Below are 16,452 nucleotides of genomic sequence, written 5' to 3' on the forward strand. Positions count from 1 at the left end.
GGGGAAACCTGTGCAACTCACACACAACCTCTCTCTGCAGAGGGGAAACCTGTGCAACTCACACACAACATCTCTGCAGAGGGGAAACCTGTGCAACTCACACACAACATCTCTGCAGAGGGGAAACCTGTGCAACTCACACACAACATCTCTGCAGAGGGGAAACCTGTGCAACTCACACACACAACCTCTCTCTGCAGGGGGAGCCTGTGCAACTCACACACACAACATCTCTCTGCAGGGGGAAACCTGTACAACTTACACACAACCTCTCTCTGCAGGAGGAAACCTGTACAACTCACACACAACCTCTCTCTGCAGGAGGAAACCTGTACAACTCACACACAACCTCTCTCTGCAGGGGGAAACCTGTGCAACTCACACACAACCTCTCTCTGCAGAGGGGAAACCTGTGCAACTCACACACAACCTCTCTGCAGGGGGGAAACCTGTGCAACTCACACACATCTCTGCAGGGGGAAACCTGTGCAACTCACACACATCTCTGCAGGGGGAAACCTGTGCAACTCACACACATCTCTGCAGGGGGAAACCTGTGCAACTCACACACATCTCTGCAGGGGGAAACCTGTGCAACTCACACACAACCTCTCTCTGCAGAGGGGAAACCTGTGCAACTCACACACAACATCTCTGCAGAGGGGAAACCTGTGCAACTCACACACAACCTCGCTGCAGAGGGGAAACCTGTGCAACTCACACACAACCTCGCTGCAGAGGGGAAACCTGTGCAACTCACACACAACCTCGCTGCAGAGGGGAAACCTGTGCAACTCACACACAACCTCTCTCTGCAGGGGGGAAACCTGTGCACCTCACACACAACCTCTTTCTGCAGGGGGAAACCTGTGCAACTCACACACAACATCTCTCTGCAGAGGGGAAACCTGTGCAACTCACACAACCTCTCTCTGCAGAGGGGAAACCTGTGCAACTCACACACAACCTCTCTCTGCAGAGGGGAAACCTGTGCAACTCACACACAACCTCTCTCTGCAGAGGGGAAACCTGTGCAACTCACACACAACCTCTCTCTGCAGAGGGGAAACCTGTGCAACTCACACACAACCTCTCTCTGCAGAGGGGAAACCTGTGCAACTCACACACAACCTCTCTCTGCAGAGGGGAAACCTGTGCAACTCACACACAACCTCTCTCTGCAGGGGGGAAACCTGTGCACCTCACACACAACCTCTCTCTGCAGGGGGGAACCTGTGCAACTCACACACAACCTCTCTGCAGAGGGGAAACCTGTGCAACTCACACAACCTCTCTCTGCAGAGGGAAACCTGTGCAACTCACACACAACATCTCTGCAGAGGGAAACCTGTGCAACTCACACACAACATCTCTGCAGAGGGGAAACCTGTGCAACTCACCCACAACCTCTCAGCAGAGGGGAAACTCACACACATCTCTGCAGGGAGAAACCTGTGCAACTCTCACACAACCTCTCTCTGCAGAGGGGAAACCTGTGCAACTCACACACAACCTCTCTGCAGGGGGGAAACCTGTGCAACTCACACACAACCTCTCTGCAGGGGGAAACCTGTGCAACTCTCACACAACCTCTCTCTGCAGAGGGGAAACCTGTGCAACTCACACACAACATCTCTGCAGACGGAAACCTGTGCAACTCACACACACAACATCTCTGCAGACGGAAACCTGTGCAACTCACACACACATATCTCTGCAGACGGAAACCTGTGCAACTCACACACACATATCTCTGCAGACGGAAACCTGTGCAACTCACACACAACATCTCTGCAGACGGAAACCTGTGCAACTCACACACAACATCTCTGCAGACAGAAACCTGTGCAACTCTCACACACCCTCTCTGCAGAGGGAAACCTGTGCAACTCACACACCCTCTCTGCAGAGGGAAACCTGTGCAACTCACACACAACCTCTCTCTGCAGAGGGGAAACCTGTGCAACTCACACACAACATCTCTGCAGACGGAAACCTGTGCAACTCACACACACAACATCTCTGCAGACGGAAACCTGTGCAACTCACACACACAACATCTCTGCAGACGGAAACCTGTGCAACTCACACACAACATCTCTGCAGACGGAAACCTGTGCAACTCACACACATCTCTGCAGACGGAAACCTGTGCAACTCACACACAACATCTCTGCAGACAGAAACCTGTGCAACTCACACACACCCTCTCTGCAGACGGAAACCTGTGCAACTCACACACCCTCTCTGCAGAGGGAAACCTGTGCAACTCACACACAACATCTCTGCAGGGGAAACCTGTGCAACTCACACACAACATCTCTGCAGGGGGAAACCTGTGCAACTCTCACACACCCTCTCTGCACAGGGAAACCTGTGCAACTCACACACAACATCTCTGCAGGGGGAAACCTGTGCAACTCTCACACACATCTCTGCAGGGGGAAACCTGTGCAACTCACACAAAACCTCCCTCTGCAGAGGGAAACCTGAGCAACTCACACACAACCCCTCTCCACAGAGGGGAAACCTGTGCAACTCACACACAACATCTCTGCAGGGGGGAAACCTGTGCAACTCACATACAACCTCTCTCTGCAGGGGGAAACCTGTGCAACTCACATACAACCTCTCTCTGCAGGGGGAAACCTGTGCAACTCGCGCACAACATCTCTGCAGAGGGGAAACCTGTGCAACTCTCACACAACATCTCTGCAGAGGGGAAACCTGTGCAACTCACACACCATCTCTGCAGAGGGGAAACCTGTGCAACTCACACACCATCTCTGCAGAGGGGAAACCTGTGCAACTCACACACAACCTCTCTCTGCAGGGGGAAACCTGTGCAACTCACACACAACCTCTCTCTGCAGAGGGGAAACACACACAACATCTCTGCAGGGGGAAACCTGTGCAACTCACACACAACTTCTCTCTGCAGAGGGGAAACCTGTGCAACTCATACACAACCTATCTCTCTGCAGAGGGGAAACCTGTGCAACTCGCACACAACCTCTCTCTGCAGAGGGGAAACCTGTGCAACTCGCACACAACCTCTCTCTGCAGAGGGGAAACCTGTGCAACTCGCACACAACCTCTCTCTGCAGAGGGGAAACCTGTGCAACTCGCACACAACCTCTCTCTGCAGAGGGGAAACCTGTGCAACTCGCACACAACCTCTCTCTGCAGAGTCGAAACTCACACACAACCTCTCTCTGCAGAGGGGGAACCTGTGCAACTCGCACACAACCTCTCTCTGCAGAGGGGGAACCTGTGCAACTCGCACACAACCTCTCTCTGCAGAGGGGGAACCTGTGCAACTCGCACACAACCTCTCTCTGCAGAGGGGGAACCTGTGCAACTCGCACACAACCCCTCTCTGCAGAGGGGGAACCTGTGCAACTCGCACACAACCCCTCTCTGCAGAGGGGGAACCTGTGCAACTCGCACACAACCCCTCTCTGCAGAGGGGGAACCTGTGCAACTCGCACACAACCCCTCTCTGCAGAGGGGGAACCTGTGCAACTCGCACACAACCCCTCTCTGCAGAGGGGGAACCTGTGCAACTCGCACACAACCCCTCTCTGCAGAGGGGGAACCTGTGCAACTCGCACACAACCCCTCTCTGCAGAGGGGGAACCTGTGCAACTCGCACACAACCTCTCTCTGCAGAGGGGGAACCTGTGCAACTCACACACAACCTCTCTCTGCAGAGGGGGAACCTGTGCAACTCACACACAACCTCTCTCTGCAGAGGGGAAACCTGTGCAACTCACACACAACCTCTCTCTGCAGAGGGGAAACCTGTGCAACTCACACACAACCTCTCTCTGCAGGGGGGAAACCTGTGCAACTCACACACAACCTCTCTACTCACACACAACCTCTCTCTGCAGAGGGGAAACCTGTGCAACTCACACACAACCTCTCTCTGCAGGGGGAACTTTTGCTACTGTCACACAACATCTCTGCAGAGGGGAAACCTGTGCAACTCCCACACAACCTCTCTCTGCAGAGGGGAAACCTGTGCAACTCCCACACAACCTCTCTCTGCAGAGGGGAAACCTGTGCAACTCACACACAACCTCTCTCTGCAGAGGGGAAACGTGTGCAACTCACACACAACATCTCTCTGCAGAGGGGAAACGTGTGCAACTCACACACAACATCTCTCTGCAGAGGGGAAACATGTGCAACTCATACACAACCTCTCTCTGCAGAGGGGAAACATGTGCAACTGACACACAACCTCGCTGCAGAGTGGAAACCTGTGCAACTCACACACAACCTCTCTCTGCAGGGGGAACTTTTGCTACTGTCACACAACATCTCTGCAGAGGGGAAACCTGTGCAACTCACACACAACCTCTCTCTGCAGAGGGGAAACCTGTGCAACTCACACACAACCTCTCTGCAGAGGGGAAACGTGTGCAACTCACACACAACATCTCTCTGCAGAGGGGAAACATGTGCAACTCACACACAACTTCGCTGCAGAGGGGAAACCTGTGCACCTCATACACAACCTCTCTTTGCTGAGGAAAACCTGTGCAAACTACCTACAACCTCTCAATGCAGAAAGGAAATGTATTCTCTGTATGCACCTCACAGAATCTCTCTGCAAAATGAAACGTCCCTGCTGTGTGCAAGTCGCAGAGAACCTCTCTTTGGAGGGGGTCTTCCGTGGAACCCACTGACCGCCTCTTGCTGCACAAGGAAGCTTCCCATGCAAGTCACCTGTGCAAAAGGGAACTTCAGCTCTGATGTCTATTACAACTTTTCTTAGCACATATCAACTATAGCTTTTCTTTGCAAATGGGAACTTCAGCACTTAAGTCATCTACAAACTTTCGTAGCAAAGCACCACTCCTGTCCCACAAGCAGGTCAACTACAACCTTTCTTTGCAAAAGGGAACGTATAGCTCTAAAGCCACAGGCGCCTGGGTTTGCCAGGGTTACCTCTCACACCGACTTCACCTCAGACTTACTCCATGCCACGGGAACGAGGGATGTCCACATTTGTAAAGCGAGCGACTGTTCACCGGCTGCTTTCAACCTTTAAAGAAAACGTAGAGAGCCCTGGGGAAAGAAGACACTTTACACACCGCACAATCTGTGTGTTTCCAGACGGCAAACATTACAAACTGTAAATGTGCGCGACAACACAGCTCCGAGGCGCAGCTCGCTGCATAAAAACTGATGTAAGGTGCCTTGAACAGACAACATATCCCTTGTTTATCTGGAGGCAGAAAGGCAACAAACCGTGCAGCACTCCTGGTTATGTTACTATCACACGCCTTGTTTGTTTTACTTTGGAGATCTCATCCTTTAAGGTCTTCCCTACCAGACAGTGCATACGTTGTCTATTGCAAAACATTGTTGTCGTACAGTGGGCTTAGAGCCTGCCCATTGCTTGCCATTGGTTAGCTTTTGTTGTGACTCACTCTAGTGTTTCTTATTTATCAGCGTGTGTGGGCTTTCCTTTCTCCTCGAGTCTCTTTCTTCCCTGGGGCATGGGTGTATTACTGTTTCCTTTCACTGCTCGCTTTCCAAGCAATACTGTTTTCTGTTATTAAGCACTGCACAAGAGTGTATGTGTTTTCCAGGTGCACTTCTCCCCTCCCTATGCGGCGCTCAGTGTTCTTCTCTCAGATGTGTGCTTCTCCCTGGCAGCTCCAGGTTACTCGCCTTCATCGGTTTCCTTTTCTCCCACTATTGTGGCATTTTGAATGTTTTGAACAGGTTCAGAAGTCTTCACAGCAAGTCAAACACTGTGGTAAACCATGGGTCACAGCAATCCCAGTAACCTCGAGAGTCTTCACAGAATGTCAAACACTGTGGTAAACCACGGGTCCCAGCAGGGTACCTTCCCTCCCACCTTTGCTTGACGCTACATCAGACGATGCTTCGGGTTGAAGCTTGTGGTGCACATGGTACATCTGTGGCCGTCGCTTGCAAGAGCAAGACCCAGAGCCTGCCAAAAGGAACAGGGTAAGTTGTCGCCCGTTGGCCTCCGAGTCCAGACTTAAGGGTTTCCCAAGAAACAGAACATAGCTGGACTTCTGAGTGAGGACAGACACAGAAACATGCGTGGTGCAGGTCTGGGAAGGGGTTGAGAATCCACTGAACCGTGGGTAGGAGTGTGGCTCGCACTGATCAGGCCTTGGGTGGTTTGTTCTATGAATGGATCCGGGTCGGACGATCTCCAGATACGTACCTAGTTTCATCACATCGCACCCACAATAGTTATTGTGTAGGAGACAGATTGAACCTCTGTAAATTGTCCGACATCGGATTTTGTGAGGATTATTTATTGGAACTGGAAAGTGAGTGACAAAGCCAACTTACACTCACAGCAAGCCGGTACCTGGAAAGAGGGCTCTAGTGCCAAGGACAGAGCTGGTAAACGAGGGGGGCAGTGTACACTCTGCTGTCCCAGACTCGGAAAGACCAAAAGACTGGCACAGAGATGCGAGCCAGAAACCCCCGACGGGAGCTCTGAAGAGCAGGAGCTGTGCACCGAGCCCGGCTGCACCGGGGGCCGACTGATCTAGAGAGCGTGAGGGGGGGGGGGGCGTGGGATGGGAGGCGTGCTATGGTACTCGAGCAGGGAGAACTCGGCCCCGTCACTTGTGGGTACCGCGGAGGAACTCCCATTGACTCTCCATGCAGAATGGAGAAGCCACGTAGAGTGGAACTTACTTTGAAACTAACTTTGCAGTGGACAGATTCATTCTTTGCTTATTTTAATCATAAAATCCTTTTTGGTGCTCCTACAGTGTTTGGACAGCTTTAGGAGAGGTGTCTTGCTCCAAGCGTTGTACGGGTTCTGCCAACCCTCAGTATGCGTGAGATGAAGCCGAGGTCTGTCCGGACTCTTCACTAATAAGGGGGTGGACTCGACCGTCTTAGAGAAACTGTTTGCATGCCTAGGAGTTAGTTACACAGTGGAGGGGGAACTGGTACAATCGAGCAGCCCAGCTCCCTATAGTTATGGACACTACAAGTTTCATTCAAGGAGGCAGAATGAAAAAAAACGTCCACAGAAGACTACGTCACAGTGTTAAGGTGCTTTGCGGAAACGTCCGATATTGAACATATCAATTATGAGTATACTTTAATAGAAACTAAGCTTTAAAATAAAATACAAGAATGGCCGTGTCCGGGGCTGCCACTCAGTAAAAGCAGCTAACATTGCTGAAGGTGTACAGAATTCAGAGAAATGTGCGCAGTATATTAGGTGCAATGCCACAGGAGCTAATGCCAGAAAAATCAGAAAGGGGGGCTTGATGGAGATGTTGGAGAGAGTTCACGTCGCGGGTCTACGTGCGTCAGATTCCGTTGTTGGCAACTACTAGTGAAATGTTACGTCAGACCGGAAGTGAGCTGGGAAGCGGCCTACCCTCCCCACTCCGGTGGGGGTGCCTTTTATTTTAGGAACGTTTGGTATTGATGCACGTGTTGCAAACAGCATTTGTACCTTACTATGGATGTATGCTGGACGTGCATGGCATTGAATTTGCTCATATGTCTTTTTGGGTATTTAATTTATGCAGTGCTTGAAATGGAAAATTTAAAGTGCAGGTACTCTGTACTAGAGTACCTGCTTGTTTCTGAGAAGTGCCGGTACGCACTGAATTTATTCCAATAAAATAATTGATACAGACAAAAAAGGGTGTCTGAATCCTACCATAGCCCAGCGTCTCTTGTCGTACACCCCCTCACAGCCCTCTCCTAGTCTTGCAAGGTATCGCACTTCTTGTGTTACAGCATCACCTAAGGTGCCCTGCATCGCCCAAGGTCACAGGCTGTCCTACAATCAGCTGAGCTCGCCGACGCCATGTTTTTAAGAAGACTCCCCATGCCTTGCATTGGCTATAGATGGCCAACCAGAATTTGGTTTCTGGATTAGGGTCGCCAGGCCCCAACCCCCGCTGCAAGTACCGATAAGCGCCGACAGTAGCTTGTTTCCGGGTCACCAAACACTGGGGTCAAGTACTCTGCCCAGCCTCGCAGTGCACCCAGCAGCCCGGTGGCAGAGTCCACGCAGGAGGCGTGCGCCATCCACCTCCGGTGGTTGACACGAAGTCCATCCTGAATGGAGCAGGAAGTGAAACTCTGTACAACACGGGTCCACGGACAAGGGACCAACGGATGCTGCCACCTCCAAGCAAGTAAAAGTTTATTGTTTACTTAAAACCGCAACAATGTGGAAAATATTATAAAATACATTTGCAGCCTTATTGCTTTACACTCACATTACTTGTTTATATTCTCCTTCCTAATGCATATAAAACACAACGTGAATACTCAATCAAGCTGTCCAATACCCCACAACAATTTGTTTCTTAAAAACATTACTCACCTAATTACACATATAAAACATCTCTGGATACCTAATATCAAGCACTTAAGCTAAAAGATTCCATGTTATAATCTCACCCACTCTTCCCAGTGCCCCGCACTTCCGTAATAAGCTGCAATAAGTGTTGTCGCTATGAGTAGCGCAGGTACAATAGACAGCCCTCCTTGTTGGGTCAGGTGTTCCTGCCCTCTTCCAATACAATACCCCATGATCTTATTAAAATACACATGTCTAAAAAGTGCTGAGTGCATAACATTTAAAGTCCTCTTCAGTGCTTTACCTTCATCCTTCAGAAGTTACCAAAATGTTACAGATAACTAAGGATTTGGCCCACTTAAACATGGGACAGCTGTACTCCAGCCTTTCCTAATCCTAGCGTGCAAACACAGGAGTCAGTCAGCAGCCTCCGAGATCTTAGTGAGATGCAAGCATCTGAAAAGTCCGGAGTTCAAAACTTTGCCCGCTTCCTTGAATAATTTCAGAAGTGTTACCGATAACCGAGGATGAACCCCACGTAAACATGCAACAGCTGCACTCTGACCCTTTCCAATCCCTAGCATTGGGAACAGGGGGCCATCCAAAGGCAGCCACTTCCACGGCTTCACCTTCTACGGATCTGCACATTCTTCCTACGGCCTGGTATATTGCTGCACCGTTAACTCCTATCGCTGCCTGCGGCCACTGGTGCACGCTACTGGGTCCAGCGATACTCATTAACGCCTGTGGCCATTGAAGCGGTTTTATGTCGGTGGCCATTGAGATGTTTTGTAAAGCTACAGCGGAGGACCTGTGGGGCCACTGATGCATATTGGTAACAGGGAGTGACAATACCTTTTAATGCCGGTGACATTCGTGCCTGTTACAGCCTAAGGCCACTGATGAATGGGATTCTGTGGGCCCTTGGTGCATGATGCTCTCAGAGGATGCTAGTACATATTACTGCTCTGGGGCGACTGATGCTCACTGCTATCTGGGGTCATGGGTGGATACAGCGCCTGGGTCACTGATTCCGGTGCATGTACCGTCTGTGCCAATAACCAACAAACTGTTAGGCGCTACTGAGTTATGTATTCTTGGAAGAGACTAATGCTGGCACTGCCTCGTTGGAGATTAGTCATCCTGGGAGGTAAGAGATGTTGGGCACATGTACTATTCACATATTACCCATTTGTGTGTTTTATGTAACATACTTGCTTTAGTACTCGTGCTATTTTAATAACTTTCTCACCATGCCCGGTGAAGCCACCGCAGCTGTGTCATGTCAGTTCCTGAAATGTCACTGGGCAGCAGGTCACTGTGTCAACACTGCTCCCCTGGCGCGTGCACAGGGGTGCTTTTACCATGGGCGGTGGCAGCACACACAAGTGGATCGCACTTTATGAAGTTACACTGAGCGGGATCCCAGCCCCATCACTCGAGGGGGGCAGGCTGGGGACGACAGCCTTGTGTGTCCCACACACCGACTCAGCTTCCTGCTGCTTCTCAATCACTAAACCGCTTCACAACCACCAACTGGCGTCTTAAAGGCTGGCATAGCGCTGCATTGCCACTAGCAGGGCTTTGCAGCACTGTGGGGCTAGGGCAGATTCACGTGCTGGCTGCAATAGTCGCTTCTAAGAACTGTGAAAACATGAGGTGAGAGGCAGAGCGACGGGGTCCCCGCCACCCCGAATTCTAAGAGGGGCTCATGAACCCTTCTGCATCTCACCATCAGCGACTCACAGCAATGCACACAAGCCTCGTGTGCTGCAGTCTCGGGCTGTCCAGTCCAGGTTTTCGCTGTGCTTTGGTGGCACCGGAGCCTACAATTCCCGGAATGCACAGCTCCACGCTGCCAGTTAGCCATGCATGAACCGGGGCGCTCCAGGTGTGCACCTCAAGCCGTGCACATGCAAACACAGACACGTCAGGTCTACATGCAACAGGCAGTCTTGGGTCTATACTGGGATGATGGGACTACAAGTCCCAGAATGCAAAGCTGCACGCTGTTAATCGTGCATGCACCAGAGTGCTGCTTCATGTATGCATATCAAGCCGTGCACATGCAAACACAGACATGCCAGGTCTACATGCAACAGGCAGTCTTGGGTCTATACTGGGATGATGGGACTACAAGTCCCAGAATGCAAAGCTGCACGCTGTTAATCGTGCATGCACCAGAGTGCTGCTTCATGTATGCATATCAAGCCGTGCACATGCAAACACAGACACGTCAGGTCTACATGCAACAGGCAGTCTTGGGTCTATACTGGGATGATGGGACTACAAGTCCCAGAATGCAAAGCTGCACGCTGTTAATCGTGCATGCACCAGAGTGCTGCTTCATGTATGCATATCAAGCCGTGCACATGCAAACACAGACATGCCAGGGGTCTACATGCAAACAGACAGTCTTTGGTCTATCCTGGTACGATGGTACTACAAGTCCCGGAATGCACAGCTCCACGCTGTGAGTTAGCCATGCATGAACCGGGGAGCTCCAGGTGTGCACCTCAAGACGCGCACATGCAAACAGAGGCATGTCAGGCGTCTGCAGCCAGGGCACCCGCCCCAACCCCGCCGAGCTCTCACCTCAGCTCCCCGTAGGGGCCGCGCTCCTCCTCTGCCGGGACTCCCGTCGCCCTGCCGTCCCGGAGGTCCTCGTCGCTGGCGGGGCTCGAGCTGCTCGCCAGCCGGCCCACCCTCCGGCGCCGGCCGCGGGCCCGGGGACTCTCCGCCATGGCTGGGGTGGGGGGCGTGGCGCGAGGCAGCGGGCGTGGCGCGAGGCAGCGGGCGCGCGGGCACTGACGGCGAAGCTCGAGGCGGCGCGAGGCTGCTGGCGCGAGGCACTGGACGCCGGGCTCGCGCGCCCCGCTGACACCACACGGAAGACTCCTCCGAGCTCGTGAAACTTTCTGGCAGCGCCTCCCGGTTCCATAGGTCACCCACGCACCCGCCCGCCGCCAATCCACGGCGAGGGTCGCTAGGCCCCGCCCGCTGGGTGAGGAGAAATCTTCTTGTGACTGGCCAATCAGAGGGCGATCCCGCTCTGTCACCTACTTTTCCTTCAGATGTCCCGCCTCCCAGCAGCTGGACTCCAGGGCACCTTAAGGACAAGCCAGGCCACGCCCACGGGCTGAAAGTGGCAACAGCAGGGCACGGTGCCAGCTCACCAGGGCTACCTGTCACTGCCCTGCTGTGCACACTGCCAACATGTCAGTCCGGCAGTAACCCCTTAGCTGCTGGGCCTCCTCTAAGTGTTGAGCACTTTTTTTGGCTATTTGGTATAGTCTGTACTTGGGCCTCCATAGCTTTCAGTCCACATAAGGTATATGCGCCAATGTCTCTCCCCCCCCCCCCCCCCCCAAAATCCTGGGAATTCTAGAGGTACCCAAGGTTTGTGGACTGAGAAAATAACCAAAATATATCTACATTTTGAGTTTTTGTAAAAAATAGGAAAAAAGCAAACTGGATAAAAGTGTCTGTTTTTTTCAAATAAAGGGCATAAACAAACTTGTTTGCTGTGTTAAAGTCATCATCTTCCCAGCTTTCAGTAACACGCAGAGCTGAATCCAATTGTTTTTATTTTTTTTTACCACAATTTTGGTTGGCATTTTTTAAAGAGGTGGTCGCAGTGACGGAATAAGGGATGCGACAGAGGTAGTCCATTTTTAGGTTGCTCGCTCAAGCCTGATTGTAAGTATTGTAAATATTGTGCACTTTTAACCACATCCACCTCACGACCATCACTTTCACTTGTTCATGGGCTTGCCTTTCAAAAATCCTTTGTTATCATTGGTAAATTCTTTAAGTTTGTCCGTCCTTGGGGCAGTTTTGTTACCGTCTTGCAGACTGCCCTGTTACATGGATAATTTTTCACAATGGCTGATTTACAAAAGCAATGTACCATTATGTTAGCTTGACCATTTTGGTTGTAGGGATATATAGGCTTTGTAGGTTCTCCAAGAACCCGAGATACCCAGAGGCAACAACTGACCTGCACCATAGAATGGTTATTCATTGTGTACAGAGTATAGACTAAGTCATATGGTGAAATATGCAAAGTGAAAAATAGGTATTAAGGTAACCTATGTATTTCTGAAATGGGCACAGGATATGGAGATTAGGAGCAGTGGTTATTTGCACATATCTGCATTTGTGGGTACCCATAAAAGTATATGATTGAGAGGGTATTTTTCAAAATGTTGTCTTTCTTACACACTGACTTACACTTGGAAGGCACAAATGCAGTAAAATCCAATTGGCAAGGACAAATATCCTGCTATTCTATTCTCCGACATTTCTTCTGACAAAAAAGGGACCTCACTTGTGCGGGTAGGGTTAGTACCTGTGACAGGAAAAGACCCAAAACATAACATGGATATATCACATTGTTTTACTAAAAACTCACCCTTTTTTTTGCAAAGTGGGTATCTGTGGCCCTAGCTCAGCCAGCACCTAGGGAACTGTGGAGATGCCCAATAAACACACCAAAGAGCGATGGAAGATGTAGATGAGTTTATTGGTAAAACACCCCAAGCACATCACATCACAGATCCAGGCCCCGTCAGACGACAATCTCTAGTCTGTCGAAATTCACCTGATAGAATGTTGGTGAGAAGGGGCCTTTGTCACTAGAGCTTTTGGGGGACACCAGGGCGGGGCAGAACTATCACAGAAGATACCTCACATCCCCCTTTCTTCACTGAACAAGAATAGGCTTCATGGAGGGCGGAGAATGAAAGGAAGGGAAAATGCTTTCACGCGTGGTGGTGGCACTGTTAACCACAGGGCGAAAGATAAGAGGGTGGATACGATGAATTGAACAAGGAAGCAGGGTGCACACAGAAGATAATTATTGTCCACTTCTTGTGAGGTGTAAAGCAAGGAAAAGTAAAGTCAATGCTGTTTTTTTTGCCATATCTAGAAACCATATTACAACCACATTTTACATCACAAAGAACAATGTGCGTAATGCCCACCTCTTGTGAGCTATAAAGGGACGTCAAATAACATAATTACAGGTTTTTGCCATACGTAAAAAAACATAGTATAGCCACAACATTATACATTACAAAGAACAGTGAGTTATTACTTTCAGTTTCGGACATAGGCCCTCATTCCGACTTTGGAGGACGGTGTTAAACCGTCCCAAAAGTGACAGATATACCACCTACCGTATTACGAGTTCCATAGGATATAATGGACTCGTAATACGGTAGGTGGTATATCTGCCACTTTTGGGCCGGTTTAACACCGTCCTCCAAAGTTGGAATCAGGCCCATAGTCCCTTAAATATTTCGGTGGTATGATGGGTCGTATTTATACGTTTTAGCAAAGTCTCCTTGAGATGTCCTCACTTTAAGCGATGTTAATGATTCACCAACAGTGCCACCTGGTTTGTCTTTATTTGTGACCCTCTCAAAGGCGTTGTGGCTTGATGCATTTCTGACCATGGAGAGATTGAGTCAAGCTATTCGCCCTAGATTCCTTGTTCTAACATCATCAGTTTTCACACCATTGCGAAATAGTTTATCTACTTTCATGGCTTTAAGAATTTTGAGACCTTTGCACACCCTGTAGGAGCCTTAACATTTACCCAGTCCCCTTCTGCAACATTTGATTCCATTTTGTGATTATCTCGGTCATACTTTTTTTTTCCATCCCTTGGTGTTTGAGTTCCCTTTGTGTCCATGGCTGTCCAATGTGTAAATCAACCCATCCTTTTCCCAATTTAACCCATGACGGAAGAGGATGTGAATGAGGTTTGCTTCCTTATAACATTTCAAAGGGTGTTTTCTGGGTACTCTGCTGAGGTGAAATTCAAAAACTCTTTTGGCATTTTCCTTTTCCAGTTATGACTGTTGATTTTTGCCAACTGAATACCTTCATTTAAAGTTTTGTTAATCCATTCTGCAGCTCCATTGGTCTCTGGGTGGGACATTGCTGATTGTAAATAGATAATGCCATTCTCCCCTAGATACATCGGCATTTCATTAGAGCAAAATTGTACTCCATTGTCCATTTGAATAGATTAGGGTTACCCTTCTCTCACAAAACATCTCTCTTAAACGTTTATGACACTGCTGGAGCTGATGTCAGAGGTAGGACCATGATAAAGGGGTAAGACAATGATGTAGGGTGTGGCATTTTCACCTGGGAAGGGACTGACAATGTGCGGCACAAGTTCATCCCAGGGGTGTTTCAGGAGTTTGGGATGTGCTGCAAGTATGGTTTTCTTGTAGTCAGAATTTTGTCACTCTCATTGCATGGTACACACTCCCTTGTACACCCATTAATTTGAATGCCCATGCCTGGCCACCTGAAGTCCATTCTTAGTCTTTCTTTGTTCTTGAATACTCCAATATTCCAAATGACATTCATGTGCTCTGTTTATGAGTTTTATTCTCAAGTTCCCAGGGGGTATGAGTTTTTGTGCCTCTGAATAGACAATCATCTTGATCTGCTAATTCATCTCTGATGCACCAAAATGCCCTTAATTATTCTTTGATGGTGTTCTTCATTGGCCATGTCCTGTTCGTATAGTGCCTGTCCATTTTCAGAGTCTCATCCTCCCTGAGGTCCGTTTTACATTCTACTTCTTTAATCACACCCTCAGATATCACGCATACATTTGAAAAGACCACCTCTTCCTCATAAGTTTCGCGAGTATTGTCTAAGATACTGTTAGTGCTGGAAGGTAGTCTGGAAAGACAATCGGTTGTCCTATTTTTTACACCTGGGATATACTCAACAGTGAAAGTGTATTCTTGTAGGTTGATAATCCATTTCCTAATGTAGCTCAATATTGCATCTTGACCTTTCTTCTCGAAGATTTCTTTTAGTGGTTTGTGGTCGGGTCTTACCTTGCATCCACCACCCCACATGAAGTTTTTAAATATTTGAACGGCCCAATATACAGCCCGTGCCTCCCTTTCTATCACCAAGTAGTTGGCTTCTGTGTCTCGTAATAATCGAGACAAAGGCTATTGTGATTTCACCCTTCCCATCAGTTTGAGATAGCACAGCTCATAATCCTTTTGTACTGGCGTTGGTGGTCACTACTACTGTTCTTCCTGGAATAAAGGGACCCAGCTTGGGTGCATTCCTAAACCATTGTTTTGCATCCTAAAATTTCTTGTCACTTGTAGAGTCTCACATTAATTCCATATTGGATCTCATCAGTAATCTCATGTGGAATGTTCTTTCTGCAAAGTTACATATGCATTTGCTATTGAATGCCACCATTCCAAGAAATGAGTAAAGTTCATCTTTGTTGAATGGATTTGACATGTCTATGATGGAATTCACTCAGTCTTCTTTAGGTCCAATTCCTTTGCTTGAAATCTTGTGTCCCAGGTAGTCTATTTCTGGACATGCAAACTTACATTTATCCACTCTCACAGTGAGGCCATGTTTCTTAAACCTTTCAAGCACTTGCTCAACTCTCACCTGGTGTTCTGTGTTGATTGCCCCACAAACCAACACATCATCTTGGTAGTGAAAGTCACCTGGAATGCCTTTTAGTATATCTGTCATGGCTCTCTGAATGACAATGGATGCTGAAATTAGTCCAAAAGGCTTGTGCTTTAATCTAAACTCTCCCAGGGGTGTAATGAAGGAGGTTAGAGCTTGTGAATCTGGGTGTAGTCTGATTTGATAATATGCTGATGTCAGGTCAAAGGTTGGCAAGACTGTAGCCCACTTTAAGACCATGAACATTTCTGCAATTGTTGGTCGTGGAAACCTGTCCATCACCACTTCTTTGTTCAGTGCCCTTACGTCAACACATAACCTCATCTTATTGTCAGCTTTGTGTACTACTACAATTGGGATTAGCCACTCTGTGGGTTCAACTGGCTAGATTACATTTTTTAAAATAGTTTTTCTGTTTCCCTTTTCACTGCATCCTCAATGCTTATTAGCAACCATTGGGTTTTGGAAACAACGGGGTTTGCATTCTGCTTCAGTCTTTTTCTTTTTGTGAATGTATGTTTTGAGACATTCTAGATTTTCACTGAATAGTTCTGGGAATTTGCTTACAAAACTATTTTCCTGAACAGCCTGAACTTTAATTTGAGATGAAGCATTAGGATCCATAATTACTC

The 16,452-nt window shown here is 48.9% G+C and overlaps 1 protein-coding gene across 1 annotated transcript in view; it reads right to left on the bottom strand.

Annotated features, from left to right (window-relative positions):
• Nucleotides 1-11,313, bottom strand: part of DGAT1 (diacylglycerol O-acyltransferase 1) — a 228,025-nt gene extending 216,712 nt beyond the window's left edge. The window contains exon 1 of the mRNA XM_069221103.1: nucleotides 10,937-11,313. Coding sequence (XP_069077204.1) covers nucleotides 10,937-11,085 — 149 coding nt within the window. The 5' untranslated portion in view covers nucleotides 11,086-11,313. The remainder of the gene's footprint in view (nucleotides 1-10,936) is intronic.
• Between the last annotated feature and the right edge of the window lie 5,139 nt (nucleotides 11,314-16,452).

This window comes from Pleurodeles waltl, chromosome 2_2 (genome assembly GCF_031143425.1).
Source record: "Pleurodeles waltl isolate 20211129_DDA chromosome 2_2, aPleWal1.hap1.20221129, whole genome shotgun sequence".
Classification (NCBI taxonomy): domain Eukaryota; kingdom Metazoa; phylum Chordata; class Amphibia; order Caudata; family Salamandridae; genus Pleurodeles; species Pleurodeles waltl.